General features: G+C 36.9%; 3 protein-coding genes and 1 long non-coding RNA gene across 4 annotated transcripts; 1 reads left to right on the forward strand and 3 right to left on the reverse strand.

The window, feature by feature from the left end:
* Window positions 1-691: 691 nt before the first annotated feature.
* On the reverse strand, window positions 692-4,174 carry LOC133677640 (receptor-like protein kinase FERONIA). Its single transcript, XM_062099755.1, has one exon. The coding sequence runs from the start codon at window positions 3,586-3,588 to the stop codon at window positions 904-906; it is 2,685 nt and encodes an 894-aa protein (XP_061955739.1). The 5' UTR covers window positions 3,589-4,174; the 3' UTR covers window positions 692-903.
* Window positions 4,175-6,902: 2,728 nt separating this feature from the next.
* LOC133677680 (uncharacterized) lies at window positions 6,903-7,834 on the reverse strand. Its single transcript, XR_009835812.1, has 3 exons — window positions 7,694-7,834; window positions 7,330-7,478; window positions 6,903-7,227 (listed from the first exon to the last, which is right to left on the reverse strand). It is a non-coding gene; the product is annotated as an uncharacterized LOC133677680 (long non-coding RNA).
* Window positions 7,835-8,065: 231 nt separating this feature from the next.
* On the forward strand, window positions 8,066-10,388 carry LOC133677679 (mannan endo-1,4-beta-mannosidase 6-like). Its single transcript, XM_062099802.1, has 6 exons — window positions 8,066-8,437; window positions 8,520-8,799; window positions 8,915-9,109; window positions 9,226-9,348; window positions 9,479-9,690; window positions 9,773-10,388. Exons 1-6 carry the CDS (start codon window positions 8,265-8,267, stop codon window positions 10,203-10,205), a joined length of 1,416 nt encoding a protein of 471 aa, XP_061955786.1. The 5' UTR covers window positions 8,066-8,264; the 3' UTR covers window positions 10,206-10,388.
* A 1,410-nt stretch (window positions 10,389-11,798) lies between these two features.
* Window positions 11,799-14,467, reverse strand: LOC133677677 (serine/threonine-protein kinase STN8, chloroplastic-like). The gene is made up of 4 exons (XM_062099800.1): window positions 13,737-14,467; window positions 13,332-13,511; window positions 12,635-13,039; window positions 11,799-12,382 (listed from the first exon to the last, which is right to left on the reverse strand). Exons 1-4 carry the CDS (start codon window positions 14,313-14,315, stop codon window positions 12,035-12,037), a joined length of 1,512 nt encoding a protein of 503 aa, XP_061955784.1. The 5' UTR covers window positions 14,316-14,467; the 3' UTR covers window positions 11,799-12,034.
* Window positions 14,468-14,534: the final 67 nt, after the last annotated feature.

Genomic DNA, 14,534 nt, shown 5'->3' on the forward strand with positions numbered 1-14,534 from the left:
TAAAAAATAAAATAAAAAATTAACTAGAAACTTTAAGTTACAATTTCTCATCATATAGTTATTGTAAATTATTTTTATTCAAAAAAATTAAAATTTTATATTAAAGATTTTAGTTTAAAATGCGTATTGAATATGTTATATATATATATATAATATTTTTCTTTTTTTTAAAAAAAAATCTCTCATACGTGATCAATCCACATCATGATTTATAAGCTTTTTTAAAAGATTGAATTATATGTGACGCCTCTTTTGGCTAATAATAATAATAATAATAATAAAATCTTTTTGTTAAATTTTATTCTCTCACAAAAGTCAATTTATCGACAAACCCTACGACAGCCCTTCCACTTACACTTCCCCACGTTAATGCCAGCCAATTCAAAACGACTCGTTGAACCAGACAGTTTTAGGGCATAAAAAACCTGCTCTGGCCTTTTCCTCGTATTAACTACACTCTGCTGGGACCCCACCGCTTGTAAGAGACCAGAATTTACGGCAATTCAGACCATCAAAGATTAAAAAATACCACATGCAAGCATACATCACAAGACATGGACTGTCGTTCCATCGAAATCCATCCACTTGAGTTTCAAACATGAAAAGGCATAAAAATAGTTTCAACCGCGACACAAACATGACCTCAAGAAGAAAAAACAATATGATATCATGTAGATGCTACTAACACAAATGCCAAAGGAAGTTACACAACTTTATTTTACACTCTTCAGGTAAATTGTAGATACAAATTATAGTAACTGATCTGATCAAAACATATCAGACCGAGGGAAAAAGGTAACTAAATGAATTAGACAAGAAAAAACTAAAGAAAAAAAATGCCAAATTGAGTTTGTTTGACGATTGACAGTAGATTGCAAACTGCCTTCCTGGATTTTGATCAGCTCATCGTCCTTTCGGGTTCATGATCTGCGAGAAAACTGCGCTTGGTGTTAAGCCATCAGAGTCTTCGCTAGCGAGGCTCCGGCCGCCTATGCTCATGCTGATTCCACTGCTTCTTGAATCAGTCACAATACCATCATAACCGGGGGAAGCATCAGGAGCTTTCCCTTTATAGGCAACATTGAATGGCACCTCCTCATCGTCGGCACCTACAATACCCTTGCCACCATCCTCTGCACTCTCTTGTAGCTGCAAAGCGAACTCTAGGTTCCAGAGGACATCACCCATTGAAGGCCTGTCAATGCTTTGGTCAGAGACGCACTTCATTGCAGTCTCAGCAAACTTCTTGAAGCATTCTGGTGTGATCTTCCCCTTCAGATAGGGGTCAAGAATCTGTTCAAGAATGCCTTTCTTATGGCAATGAGCAGCCCATTCTGCCAGGCTCACCTGTTCCTTAGGCAGTGTTGGGTTCAAGGCTGGTCGAGCACACAGGATCTCAAACAGCACAACTCCAAATGAGTACACGTCGGATTTTTCAGTTAGTTGTTGCCTCCTGAAGTACTCTGGATCCAGATAGCCAAAACTACCTTTGACAACAGTGCTGACATGAGTGTGATCCAAAGTAGGGCCTGTCTTTGACAGCCCAAAATCAGAGACCTTGGCAACCCACTTCTCATCCAAAAGAATGTTAGTTGTCTTAACATCACGGTGGATAATAGTGTGCTTTGCCCCAGTGTGGAGATAGTGTAAACCACGAGCAGACCCAATGCATATTTCAAGTCTTTGCTTCCATGGCAAAGGGGGCTTTTGGGTTTTGTATAAATGTTCACGCAATGTTCCATGAGCCATGTAATCATAAACAAGAATCATCTCAGTATTTTCTTCACAGTAACCAATCAGTGAAACAAGGTGACGATGTCGAAGTTTTGAAAGCATTTCAATTTCAGTCTGGAACTCATGCACTCCTTGCTCAGAGAGTGGATTACCACGCTTGATTGCAACTTTAGTTGTTCCACCATCAATTTCTCCTTTGTAAACTTTACCAAAACCTCCCACCCCAAGGAGCAAAGCCTCATCAAAGTTGTTGGTGGCAGACTTAATCTCAGCGAATGAGAAGTGCCGGCAAAGGTTTGAAGGTAGAGAGGAAGCATAACTTCCTGTAGTATTTGTCTTGGCTGAACCCGCAGAATGCGAATTTCCATAAAGAGAAAGAGGAAGCCACCCAGATGGTCCATCACTTGAACTTGCCTCCTTCCCTTGTCTATGGCGTCTGGATGCAGCAAGAACACAAAAACCAATGACAATGGCTAGAACAACCCCACCACTCACACCTCCAGCTATAATCGCTGTTTGACTCTTTGAATGATCAGATCCAGAAACTGGTCTGGCCCTTGAGGGATCAATGATGTCCTGTTCAGGAGCAGGAATTGGATTTGGTCCAGCAAGATTACCATTTGAACTGTTTAGCTTGAAAATTTCCACACCATTTAATATTGAATCATAATACTGAGGCTTTGATTTCAGATCAGGATGAAGTGCAAGCCACATATCCTGCTGTGGAGGCCCAGTAGGAACTACCACGACATAATCTTTAATAACCGGAACTCCATTGTTCCCATTCCCCCCTGCCCAGGCAATGACATCCGCTGCTTCTTCAACAGTTTGATTATTGAGAAAGATGTCAAATACCCTCTGATTGATCTTGGATATATTTGAAATCTCACAGAAATGGAGCCTAACCAAGTAACTGAAACCAGAGTCCACGCTAAATATCCAAGTCAAATTGTAATTCACGTTGACCTTAGAAGATGGCCCCATCGATCTAGCAGTGAGATACACATTATCTGGGGCACCATATGAGGGCATCCCTGGAGGATATCTAATCTTCACATTTGGATCAGCACTCTCTGGAACACCAAATGCTGCCCCATAAAGATATATTTGATCATCAGACCAGGATCGAAACAGACCTGTATCACCAGATGGGGTGATGCTATTACCTCCCACGTTTAACCTATATACATTCTCAAGGGCAGTAGTATTGTCGATGGCATATGGGACACCTTGGCCGGCAATCATCACTCCATCAGCATTACTATAAATGTCCGGCATTGACACAATTTCAATCCCGTTTACAAATGCATAAGCACTTGAAGGATTTGAAGACGGACTAAAAGTTATGTTCAATGTATCACCATCCACATTGATCAAATACTCCTTCATGATTGAAACATAATTCAAAGCATCCGTGGTTTGAGCAACACTAAAATTGCTAAGAAGTGTATAAGACCCAGCAGTAACAGAAAAGAGAGCATCGGACGCATTAAGCCCATTGTATGAAGAAGGATAGAAATACAAACGAACGAATTTATGACCAGAAACCACTGGGAAACTATAGGTAAAATTTGACTGAAAAATGCGAGCTGTTAGATAGGGAACTTGGGGAACGGCAGGATCTTGAGTGGAAGCAGTGGCTGTGGATGATTTTCCAGAGGAAGACAAGAATGAAGAACCCTTATCCGAGGTCCAACCTCGACCATCCGAATCAGGTAGATCGGAGTTGGCCCCACAGTCTAGGAGGGTTTTCTCAGTGGGAACATAATTTGCAGCAAAAATAACTTGAATTGACGATAACAAGCAAAGAAGAACAAGAACAGAAGCACAGAAACGCTTATCCATGCTTCTCATGGACTCAACCTCAACAAAACAGCCTATAAAGTCTCTTTTTATCAGAACCCACGAAATCAACACCCAAAACAGAAACAAAGCAAGCTCAAAACTGAAGCTTGACAAGGATAAATAAAGCCGAGATCTAGGTGATTAAGCACTCAAATCAAGCTCAAACCTTTATGTGACCAGATCAAGGACTAGCTAAACAAACACCAAAAACCCAGTTCCTAAACAAGAAAAACTCGCTAAAAACCAGATTACAAGAAGCTAAGATCCCAGCACTGGAATCCCAAAGACATTGAAGGAAAGGAAGCACTACTAATAAAGGACTCCAAGAGAGAGAAACAAAGAGAACTCAAGCCATCTTTCTTGAGCTCTAGGGGAACAAAACAATGGAGATTAGAGTCGGTGAAGGTGAAAGTTTACCTTCTTAGAAACAATCAGCTGAAAGAACCTGAAAGAGAGACGGACTCCCTGGGTCAATCCGGACAGATCGCCTGAATACGAAGGTGAAGAAACTAGAAGAAAGAAACCAACTTGTGTTGGCTTTAGGAGTTGCCAGTCAATTGATTTTTTTTTAAAGTCACTAGCTAGTTCTGTGGGGGTTTCTTCATATGATGTAATAACTTCTTAATGGATTTTTGTTGTAATTTCAAATTAGTCCTCGTTCTATTAACTACTTCACAATTTAGTTTCTAATTAAATTATTCTTAGTGGGGTGGGCAAGACCTAATTGAATCCCTCATTTGAGCTTCTTGCATATTCACCCATGTTCTTTCTTGTCTAGGTTGCGTATTTTATTGAAGATCTAATAAGCTTAGATAATAATATGATAGGAGAGGGGATTTGATTTGGGATATCATAGAAGTGGGGTGGGAGATCGTGAAAATGTTTTGTTTGAGAACTAAATTGAAAGGATGTAGATAGGTAGAGGTAGGGGTATAAAAAAAATCGAGAAAACTGGAAAAAAAATAATCGAGAAAACTAAGCAGTAAAAAAAACTGATAAATTCGGTTTGATTATGATTTTATAAGTTAATTAAATTAAATTAAAATTAAAAAAAAAACCGAACAAACAGGTGGTGCTGGCCTGGTTAGATAAAATGACGTGAATAGCCTTGGAGGCGGTAGTAATTACAGTATTTGCCATTTACGGTGGAAAATGGAATTGCGAGTGGATGACAGATCACTGATGAAGGGGTCGTAGGGAGAGATTCTCTAAAACGCGTTCAAATCATACCGTTTTAACGCGTTGGTCTTTGAGGCCCTTCCCCCCACCAAGCTGTGATGAATTTTTCGCTCTTTTATCATTTTTCTATAGATGATTAGTTGTTTGGCATTTTATTTGAGAATCTTGAATAAAATTCAATGCATTAAACCCTGTTCATATATATATATATATATATATATATATATATATATATATATAATTTAATAGATTGATAATAATAATAATAATAATGATAATAATAAAAGTGAAAATGTTTTCCATATGTAAATTGTTAAGTGGAATTATATTTCCTGTTAGACATGCATGCCACTAGGCATCATCCATAAGGGTCCACCCTCTTGCAATTGATAGGAACCACCAAAAGTTTATATTTATTTATTTATTTATTTATTGTGCATATGACGATAGATAGTAGGTGAAAGTGGTTTTCAACCTTTGATGATTATTTATTTATTTATTTATTTTTAACTTGTAGTGTAAATAATATTGACTAATTGCCTTTTTTTTTTTGGTACGCTACATGTAAAATATTGAACAAATTCGCTAAGTTTCTATTAATCATGCGCCTGCCAAAGGAAAAAAAATAAAATTGATGTACAACATAAGTAAATAGCACTCAGCAAATTAACTTTAATCCTTGATTAGCTATTTAACCCGTGATATGCGGGTTATAAATTTTATTTAAAAAAAATATTAAGTATGTAGGTTTTTTTATGTGTTTTTTACTTAAAAAATTCAAAGTGTATATCAAAAGCACATGCAAAGATCTGATTAAATAAATAACTAAAAGAAAAATTAAAAAATTAAGAAATAAATGTAAATCAAGATATTCAATCACATAAAATAAAATATTTACTCGGTTGTGTTTGTTGAATTTATTTATTTAAATCAATAAATAATAATAGAAATGGAAACACAAATGAAACTAATTGAATAAACTTATACTCTAAAATATATATATTACACAAAGCCAAACATATTATAAATATTATTTAAAAATAAATATTTTTTATTTTGAAAAATAAAGTTCATTTTTATAAACAAAAAAAATCATAGTTGAATTAGAATAATATCTTCAAAAATCAAATACAAACAAAACAATTATATAAAAAAACTTGTATTAAAAAAAACATGAAAAACCCGTGACCTAGATCATAAAATCGGGATAAATTTATAGAAACAAATTTGAAGATAATCACAAAATCAATCTTTCTTTTTTTAAAAAAAACACTAATGTAAAATGATAAGATAGTAAAAGGAAATGATCCAAAAAAAATCGAACGACATTAACTTTTTAAATTTGTGACTCGGGTCATTAGACCGACAGTATTAGAAATGAAAAAAACATGAAGCCCAATCCCCAACAAATCAAATGTCGAATGATGAAATAAAAAAAAATCAAATACACAAAAGGATCTAAAAAATTTATAATTAAAAGAATTATGATAAAAATCAAAATAAAAAATAAATTCGAGGGCAAACAAAAAATTTCAATTGGAAGGTTAAACGGAATTGAAAAATAATTTTAACAAAAAAAATAAGGATTAAATTAAAAAAAATTAAACAACATAAACTTTGATTGAAGGATGAAATTGAAAGTTAACAAAACTTTAACAAAAAAGACAAGAAAAAAAAATTAAAAATCAAAGAATAAGGACCAGAATAAAAAAAAACATATGAGAGAAAACCTTTAGTCAATAGTTCTGAATTTTGTTGATCTTGAGAATAAAAATGTATTTTTACTGTATAAATAATTTGAAAAAAACTAACATATTCCCAAATAATTTTTTAATAATCAATAAATATCTTAAAAAGACCAAACTATTCTTATCATAAAACCTTCTATTTTCTCCACTCAAGGATAAAATTATAATCTCATTATAGTAATTCACAGTAAATTATACCTAGTGTTACCGTGAAAAACCCACTCCCTAGTCCCTATATTTCATGTTCGTTGATATTGTTAACAATTGGCAGAACACAGGCGCACGAGTCTTAATAATAAATCCCATTTAAGGTTTGGGTAATAATTGTTTTATTAGGTCAACTTTAAAATTATATTGTTTTTTATTTAAAAAATACTCAACCATGTATCACTTGGATTTGACTCCATCAACCAGTCAATGGAATTTGATTAAATCAACCTTCAAGAATGGCAGTAGCCTCTCTAACAACAGGGGTGCATTAATTTGAAAAATAATAAAAATCCTGAACTTCTGGGTGACAATTCTAGCAAGGCCCAGATAGAAATAGAAAAATACCAGAGCCATGCAAGACGAGTGCTTCGTAATGGGCCAACAAAAATAGTTTTTAAAAAAACTGGGCTAAGATACAACATTTTGCATGGTAGACATTTTTTTTTTCATTATAAAAAAACAAGGGATCGAAATCTAAGCTTCTGATGGCTGAATTCAGCTCATATCTTCCCTGAAAATTTTGAATTTCAAGTTTGATTAATCCAATGTTAGGTTTTTGATTCAATAAGAACAAAGCAAAATGATGCAAAAATATAAACTCTCGAAGCCATACCAGGATACATGATGATCAAATACGTTGTTATGATTAAAGCAGGACCTCAGATTCCTTGGGAGCTACCTTTTGCTACTTCAAAGTTAAAGATAGTTTTTTCCAGTTGAATTTCAAGTTTGATTAATCCAATGTTAATGGGAACTTTGAGACTGCAACAGAGCACAAATATGTTAATTTGACCCAAAAACAGGACAGAAACAAAAAGCATATGATAGTTGATAAATCAGACAGGTTATGTGTTTGGACAATCAAAGGTTGCCAGGCTACTTAACGGGATTTTTTCTAGGTCTGCCATATATATATATATGATGTGTCACAGAACATTCAAGTTAAGCTTGCAACAGATCAGCTTAGTTCTGCTTACCTGCTTACCAGCTCCACTATACTTCTTCAATCTCCTACTCTCCAGATTGCTTTTTGCAGAGAAATGGCATGCATCGATTTCGTCTTTCTTTCCATGGATTTATTTTTTCCGTGTTTGTCTATGTATATGTGTGTGTAGAGACCAATCTAGTTTGTTGGTTTTAGTACATGTCAACGTGTTCTTCAAGAAAGATGCAGTGACCTTGAAGTAATGTCAGTGTCATCTGAACTACAAGTTATCTAGGTTTAAAAGGGTCTCATTTTCTTGTAGGACCCTTAAAACTTACCTTAGGAGTCATACCTGAAGCCTTGTTTAAGTATGCAACTAGAAATAGGTCTGTAGCTTTTGCTTGTGTATATCCATCAATGTATCCGTGTTTGGAAGAAAAGAAAATGACAGAGAAAGTATAAGAATTGAAATTTTCTTGGATTTAAAGCCATGATGTAGATCCCCTCTTCAACACTCTTCTTGCATATCACAGTTTCTGCTACAGCCTTAGATGGTCATGCATATAAATATGGGGGGTCCAGTGAAGAGGGGTGTGCAACCCTTGGTTTGCTGACTCAATACTATGGATACCCACAAGAGGGTATTTGGGTTCAAGATCATTTTCTTAGTGTCCGTTTTTATTCTTCTTAATGAAAGTTCAAAATGCAGCAGCTCTGGTGTTATGGATGATGAACAATTTAAAACAATGGTGGAGGAAGTAGACAATCATCTACCATCTTCTAGCTCAAGTCAAGGGTAACCATGAAGGAAGACAAAAAAAAGAAATTCATTTAATTTTCTGTAAAACATGATTCTTACGTTTATGCTTTGATTATAGGGTTTATGAGTTGAATGATGTGGAAGAAGATGAATGGCTAATGGTGGCAAAGAAAGGAAACCAGTTTGTGATCAATGACCAACCTTTCTATGTCAATGGATTTAACACATACTGGCTGATGGTGTTTGCTGCTGATCAATCTACCAGAGGAAAGGTCACTGAGGTTTTCCAAAAAGCATCCTCAATTGGTCTATCAGTTTGCAGGACTTGGGCTTTTAATGATGGTCAATGGAGAGCTCTTCAAAAATCTCCAGGTGTTTATGATGAAGATGTTTTCAAGGTATTTCTAACTGTTACCTGGTTTCTGAGCTTACAAAGGCTACTGATAGCTAGGATGCCAAAGTTATTTTGGTATGCATTCTTTATTATGTGTCATAATTTTGTTTGAGCTGCAGGCCCTGGATTTTGTGGTCAGTGAAGCAAAGCAGTACAAGATCAGGCTCATATTATCATTGGCTAACAATTGGGATGCATATGGTGGAAAAGCACAATATGTTAAATGGGGAAAAGCTTCTGGCCTTAATTTGACATCTGATGATGATTTCTTCTCTCATCCAACTCTCAGAAGCTACTACAAGGCTCATGTCAAGGTAACTTTCAGACCACTGCTCCAACCAACATTTTTTTTTGTGCAATCTAATATCGAATTCAGAAGATTAATCCATCTCACAGTTGGTCTTACAGTTTCTTTATTCACTGAATGCAGGCGGTATTGAATAGAGTCAATACGATCACAAACATAACCTACAAGGATGACCCTACAATATTTGCTTGGGAGCTGATGAATGAACCTCGATGCACCTCAGATCCCTCTGGCGATAAACTGCAGGTTTGTTGATCTTCGACACTTGATTTTGCACTGCAGCTATACAATATATTCCTGTAGCTGGTAGTGCTTTGAGGAAGAATTCTGTTTATGCCATCGATTCTGAAGCAAATGGATGTCTTTGTTTTTGTAGTCATGGATAACAGACATGGCAGTATATGTGAAAAGCATGGACGCAAAGCACTTAGTAGAGATTGGATTGGAGGGATTTTATGGACCATCGGCTCCTGACAGGGCTCAGTTCAATCCAAACTCGTATGCTACGCAAGTTGGAACCGACTTTATCAGGAACCATCAGGTTCTTGGTGTCGATTTTGCTTCTGTTCACATATATGCAGACTCCTGGTAAGTACTCGCTGCACAGCAATGACAGAGAAAACTTGTTCTCATTTAGGGTCTAAATAAATGATTAAATCTATGGATGAAGGATTTCGCAAACAATTACGGATTCTCATATCCAATTCACCAAGTCATGGATGGAAGCTCACATAGAGGATGCTGAGAAATATCTGGGAATGCCGGTTGTGTTCGCTGAGTTTGGTGTATCTTCAAAAGATCCTGGATACAACTCATCATTCCGCGACACACTAATTAACACAGTGTACAAGACCCTCTTGAACTCAACCAAGAGAGGTGGGAGTGGAGCTGGGAGCCTTCTGTGGCAGCTTTTCCCTGACGGGACAGACTACATGGATGATGGATATGCAATTGTTCTATCAAAATCTCCTTCCACATCAAACATCATTTCCCTCCATTCAACACGAGTCGCAATCGTCAATTCCATGTGTTCATGGAAATGCAAATGGGGCTGCAAGAAGAGGAATCCTTTAGAGGCATTCCTCTACCATGATGATTTGTAAAAGTAGTTGATCGGTCACAACAGGAAAAGGAAGAAGTACGGTGGTTATGATAATACACCCTTGTTTTTGTACCTCCAAAAACATGAATACTGGTGGTATTAAATAAAGAAAATGGCTTTACAAGCTGTTATTGTATTATCAGACAAGCAATTTTATCTCCTCCACTTGGGTTTTTCCTTTGAAGTTGTCTGTTACAAAGTTCTTTCTTGTCAGTCTCTGTATTATGTCCCGCTTCCTCGGATTCTAGTCACTAATAACAAAAACATATTCCGGCTTTCATGCTGCAAGATTAAAAGCTTAAAAAAGATGAAGAACTCAACAAAACAGACCCACAATCCATTCCCACAGCCTAAATTTGAAAGTATCTTCCATCATAATAATCTATCATAAAGATGATCTTCATCTTCCTTGGTTGGCTCACAGAACATCTGGAAGGAGGATTCTGAATGAAATTATTGACATTACCACGTGCATATTAGTAATAAACTTGCCATATGGGCATACTAGGACTGCCCGATGGTTTGGCTGATGTTCATCAGGTTCTGTCTAGGATTTGACTACCCTCTTTTCGCCGCGCTTTTAACCCATCAGCTGTATGATTCCAGTGCTAAGGATTGGCACCTTATGCTCAGCTGTCTTAGTCACCATTGTTTCTAAGATGTTCTTTAGTTTCTATGTCCTTGGTTTTTGTCAGTTGTATTAGTTCAGGCAGTTGTGCATGAATAGAGATAATTAAGTAGCTAAATTGATAGCTGTTTCCAGCAAGTCATACAGAAACCATTGTAGATTAGTCAGATTTAGCAAGAAACGATTCAATTGATTTTCCTCTGAATTTCTTAGAAAAATAGTCCAGCACTTGTTTTCTTTGTATGTTTGCAAGTTATCTCCAATATATTCCTAATTGTTTTATCGCATGTCCACTAAAAAATTACAATGTGCTAGCACTGGCTGGTAAAGTTCAGCATAAATCAGTTTTTACTCAGACATGGCACGATAGACTATTAAAAAAGCATGGTAGGCCTCATACATAAATTGATGTTACTTAGTTAATGATGGTCACAATGATATACATAGAGAAGACAAACAAGATTGCAGAAGGCCAGAAGATTAGCAGAAGCTGGAATGAGCAATTTTATTGCAAAGAGACAAGAAATTTTTTTTTATCTTAAGAAAACTCCATCCTAACTAGATATCTATAAATGGAAATGTGGCCTTTTAGGCTGTTCTTATAGCACCCAAGGGCCACAAAAAAAAATTGAGAGAGCTATGTGCATACAATAAGTAATCAATTACCATGGCCACAGACTGCAGAGACAGCAATGTTCACAAAATAGAAATCAAGTAGTTCAGAGTGTTGAGCCTCTTCTGCGTTCTCATTATCGAATAAAAAGGGAACAGGATGTGACAGTTTGGTCTCATAACCTGGATTTTTTAGGAGCATTTTCTCTTGAGTCTTCTATCATGCAATGCTAGCAATATAATGATTGGAGACAGATCCACGGGGTCTGAATAGCAGCAGAACCATGAGGTAAATTGTTTCTGGGTTTTAGGAGACCCCAAGGATAACCTTCAATCAAAATGAAGACAAACGGATGATTAACAACATATCACCAATTTCAATTCATTAATTAGTTGAGATTTTCTTGGTGGGATGATTCACCAAGTAACATCCATCAGAGAGACCCCAATATTGTGTATGGCAGGCCTGATTGACATGTTATGCTATGAGAATTACTGATGCAAGGAAAAAAGATATAAAATATGTACAAAGAAATGAAAATGAAAGATTTAAGGGAGCAGGATATAGACTCAAATCATCAAGACGGTATCTATTTTGTTAAGCTAAGCTTCGAAAGAACTGTGGCTGCCTGATCACCCCCCAACAAGAAATAAGGATGCCTTAGAGCTGCAGCTGCTGATAAACGTCCCCTTCCAAGATAACCTCTTTCTGAAATCAGTTTTGTAGCTAGATCCCACCCTCTACCTGAGTCAAGTTCAAGAATTGTCACGTCTGGCCTCAATCGAGTGCTCTCCCTCCATATATTCAAGTCATATCTAGCTTTCTTTATTTCTGTATTGAAATTCTTTAAGCCTGATACAGGCCTCAAGCTTGGTATTGCCATTTGCAGGAGAACAATCCCGGCAGAGTATGAATCAAATAGATCAGGGCTGTTTAACTGCAGCAATGGTTGCAAATCTCATTCAGCATTCTAGAAAATTTCAGTTAAAAGACAAAGTCTGTCAACAGATCAGCTTAGAATCTGAAACCTCATTAAGACATAGATGACTTTGATACATTAAAAACCAACGAACTTTTTAACCTCATCAATTAACAGCATTTGTTGTGATTTCAATAATATACTTGCAAAAGTTAGTGAAAAATCGGTACACCTGGTTTCATGTGGAGAAGAGATTGGATAGTTGAGTACCTGCCATAAAATTGGAGAAAGAAGGGCAGCAACTGGCTCAGGTGGAGGACTTGGTGTCTCCTCTGGCAGCACAAATAGTTCAGGTGGACAATAGTCCGGATCAAGCAGACTTTGATCAGGTATGTAGTTCTTGCCAATCCGGAGGTCAGTGGCTGCCCCAAAATCTATGAGCTTAATCTTTCCCTTCTTTGTCACCACTAAGTTGGCTGGCTTTACGTCCCTGTGAACAATCCCAGTATCATGGATTTTCTTAAGCGAAGTAATAATTTGGCGCATTATTTGTTTGATGATCAATGCACTTCGTTTAACAGAATCAACTCCTTGCAGGACCCTTCCAAACATGATGGACTCCAAGTTAAATGGGAAGTTGCGATCTTTCATGTAATCGCCAAGGGTTTGATCTCCCTGTCAGACGAACAACCCTGTAATTAGTGAATGGGGCAACTGTTGCATCATTTAATGGATCTAGAACTGTAAAACATTCTGTGCATCAAGATTGAATTGATGAAGCTAAGTGAATTAGAAAATATTCAAAGATCCAAAATAAATGAAGCTGCAGAAGTTCACTGGTATTTGAATATTAACACCATTCAAACTCCTATGTAAAAAACTAGCAACACATTAGGAAGTTGAACAGGAAAGACTTTTTATCTAGTGTTTCGAAAGCTCTTGGAAGATTTCCAGCTGGATGAAATACCTCAAATTTCCAAACAAGCCATTTTCCACCCTTTGTAAATTGTGAACTTGTTCTGTCAGATTCAGCAACAAAACTTCCAAGGAACTTAGCACAAGTTTCAGGAGCTGCTCTTGACAGCCTGTAATTAAACCACTCCTCATATTCGCCGAATTGTTCTGCTCCTGTGACTCCAACCTTCACCTGCACATTCCCATTAATATCACCATCACATCCACACATTTCAGAAAATTGAGAAATTATATACATGGAGAAGACCAGGTATAAGAATAAGAACTCATCTTTTGATTGCAGTTTACTCTTTAAGAGCTGAAATTCTTTGAATCTTTCAAGGATGTATATCAATGATAGAGAAGGGAAAGCAGTTGTGTACTCGTGTTCAATTATGCAAGGAAAAAAAGAAGTTACCTTCTTTAGTATAACCTTTTCTTTGAACCTCGTACTCAACTGCAATGCTCTTCCTGTCCCCCTCTTCGGCACCTTCTCGTCTACAGTTGCATTCCTTGGAACAACCACCCCAGAATAAACAACACCAAAAGAACCTTCTCCCAATTTATCTCCAACCAGGAAATCACTCCTCTTCAGGTTCCTCCTTCCACTCAAACTGTCCAAACCAAGTTGCAAAGGAGCCAGAAGGTATGCATCGATGGCCCCTATGAGAATACCAGGCCTTGCAGTCAAGTAAATCCATGCCACCCCAGCAAAAACCAGAAGACCCCATTTCTGAGTATCTGAGAGTTCCTCAGTCACACTCTGAAATTGCACCAACCCAGATTGAAAAACTGAGAATTGGTCCAGTTGAAGAGTGTTCTCCAATAAATCATCCGGGATATTGCCAGAGAAAGCTTTACACCTGCCTGAGTTACCTTTCAAACGGTTAGTGAATGAAGAAATATCATTATGGAAATTGGGCTTGAAAGTAGAAAAGCAAATAATTTTAGGATTCTGCTGAGGTGCAGGTGTCACTGGAGATATCAGAGAAGCCATGGTGCTGCTTTAGAAGGGAGACAGCTCTAATGTTGTGAGCTCAACTCAGTTTCTCAAGAACACATTTTATGTCAGCAAAGGCTGATCTTTTGCTACATGCCATACACAAATTTATCCACTGAGGAGGAAATTCGTGGACAAAGACACACCCCCACGTTCCCTGCCTATTGTATTTCACAAACTGATAATGGGCCAAAGGTTTTGTTTGGTTGCCTTCTT

This window comes from Populus nigra, chromosome 17, assembly GCF_951802175.1.
Source record: "Populus nigra chromosome 17, ddPopNigr1.1, whole genome shotgun sequence".
NCBI classification, from domain to species: domain Eukaryota; kingdom Viridiplantae; phylum Streptophyta; class Magnoliopsida; order Malpighiales; family Salicaceae; genus Populus; species Populus nigra.

Excerpts from the sequence above, each read along its gene's own strand:
- LOC133677677 (XM_062099800.1), bottom strand. The coding sequence starts at position 14,315 with ATGGCTTCTCTGATATCTCCAGTGACACCTGCACCTCAGCAGAATCCT. Across the intron at positions 13,512-13,736 it reads AAAAGGTTATACTAAAGAAG|GTGAAGGTTGGAGTCACAGG; the intron begins GTAACTTCTTTT and ends GGGAATGTGCAG. Across the intron at positions 13,040-13,331 it reads GGCTTGTTTGGAAATTTGAG|GGAGATCAAACCCTTGGCGA; the intron begins GTATTTCATCCA and ends TTCGTCTGACAG.
- LOC133677640 (XM_062099755.1), bottom strand. The coding sequence starts at position 3,588 with ATGAGAAGCATGGATAAGCGTTTCTGTGCTTCTGTTCTTGTTCTTCTT.
- LOC133677679 (XM_062099802.1), top strand. The coding sequence starts at position 8,265 with ATGGATACCCACAAGAGGGTATTTGGGTTCAAGATCATTTTCTTAGTG. Across the intron at positions 8,438-8,519 it reads TCTTCTAGCTCAAGTCAAGG|GGTTTATGAGTTGAATGATG; the intron begins GTAACCATGAAG and ends CTTTGATTATAG. Across the intron at positions 9,110-9,225 it reads ACTACAAGGCTCATGTCAAG|GCGGTATTGAATAGAGTCAA; the intron begins GTAACTTTCAGA and ends CACTGAATGCAG.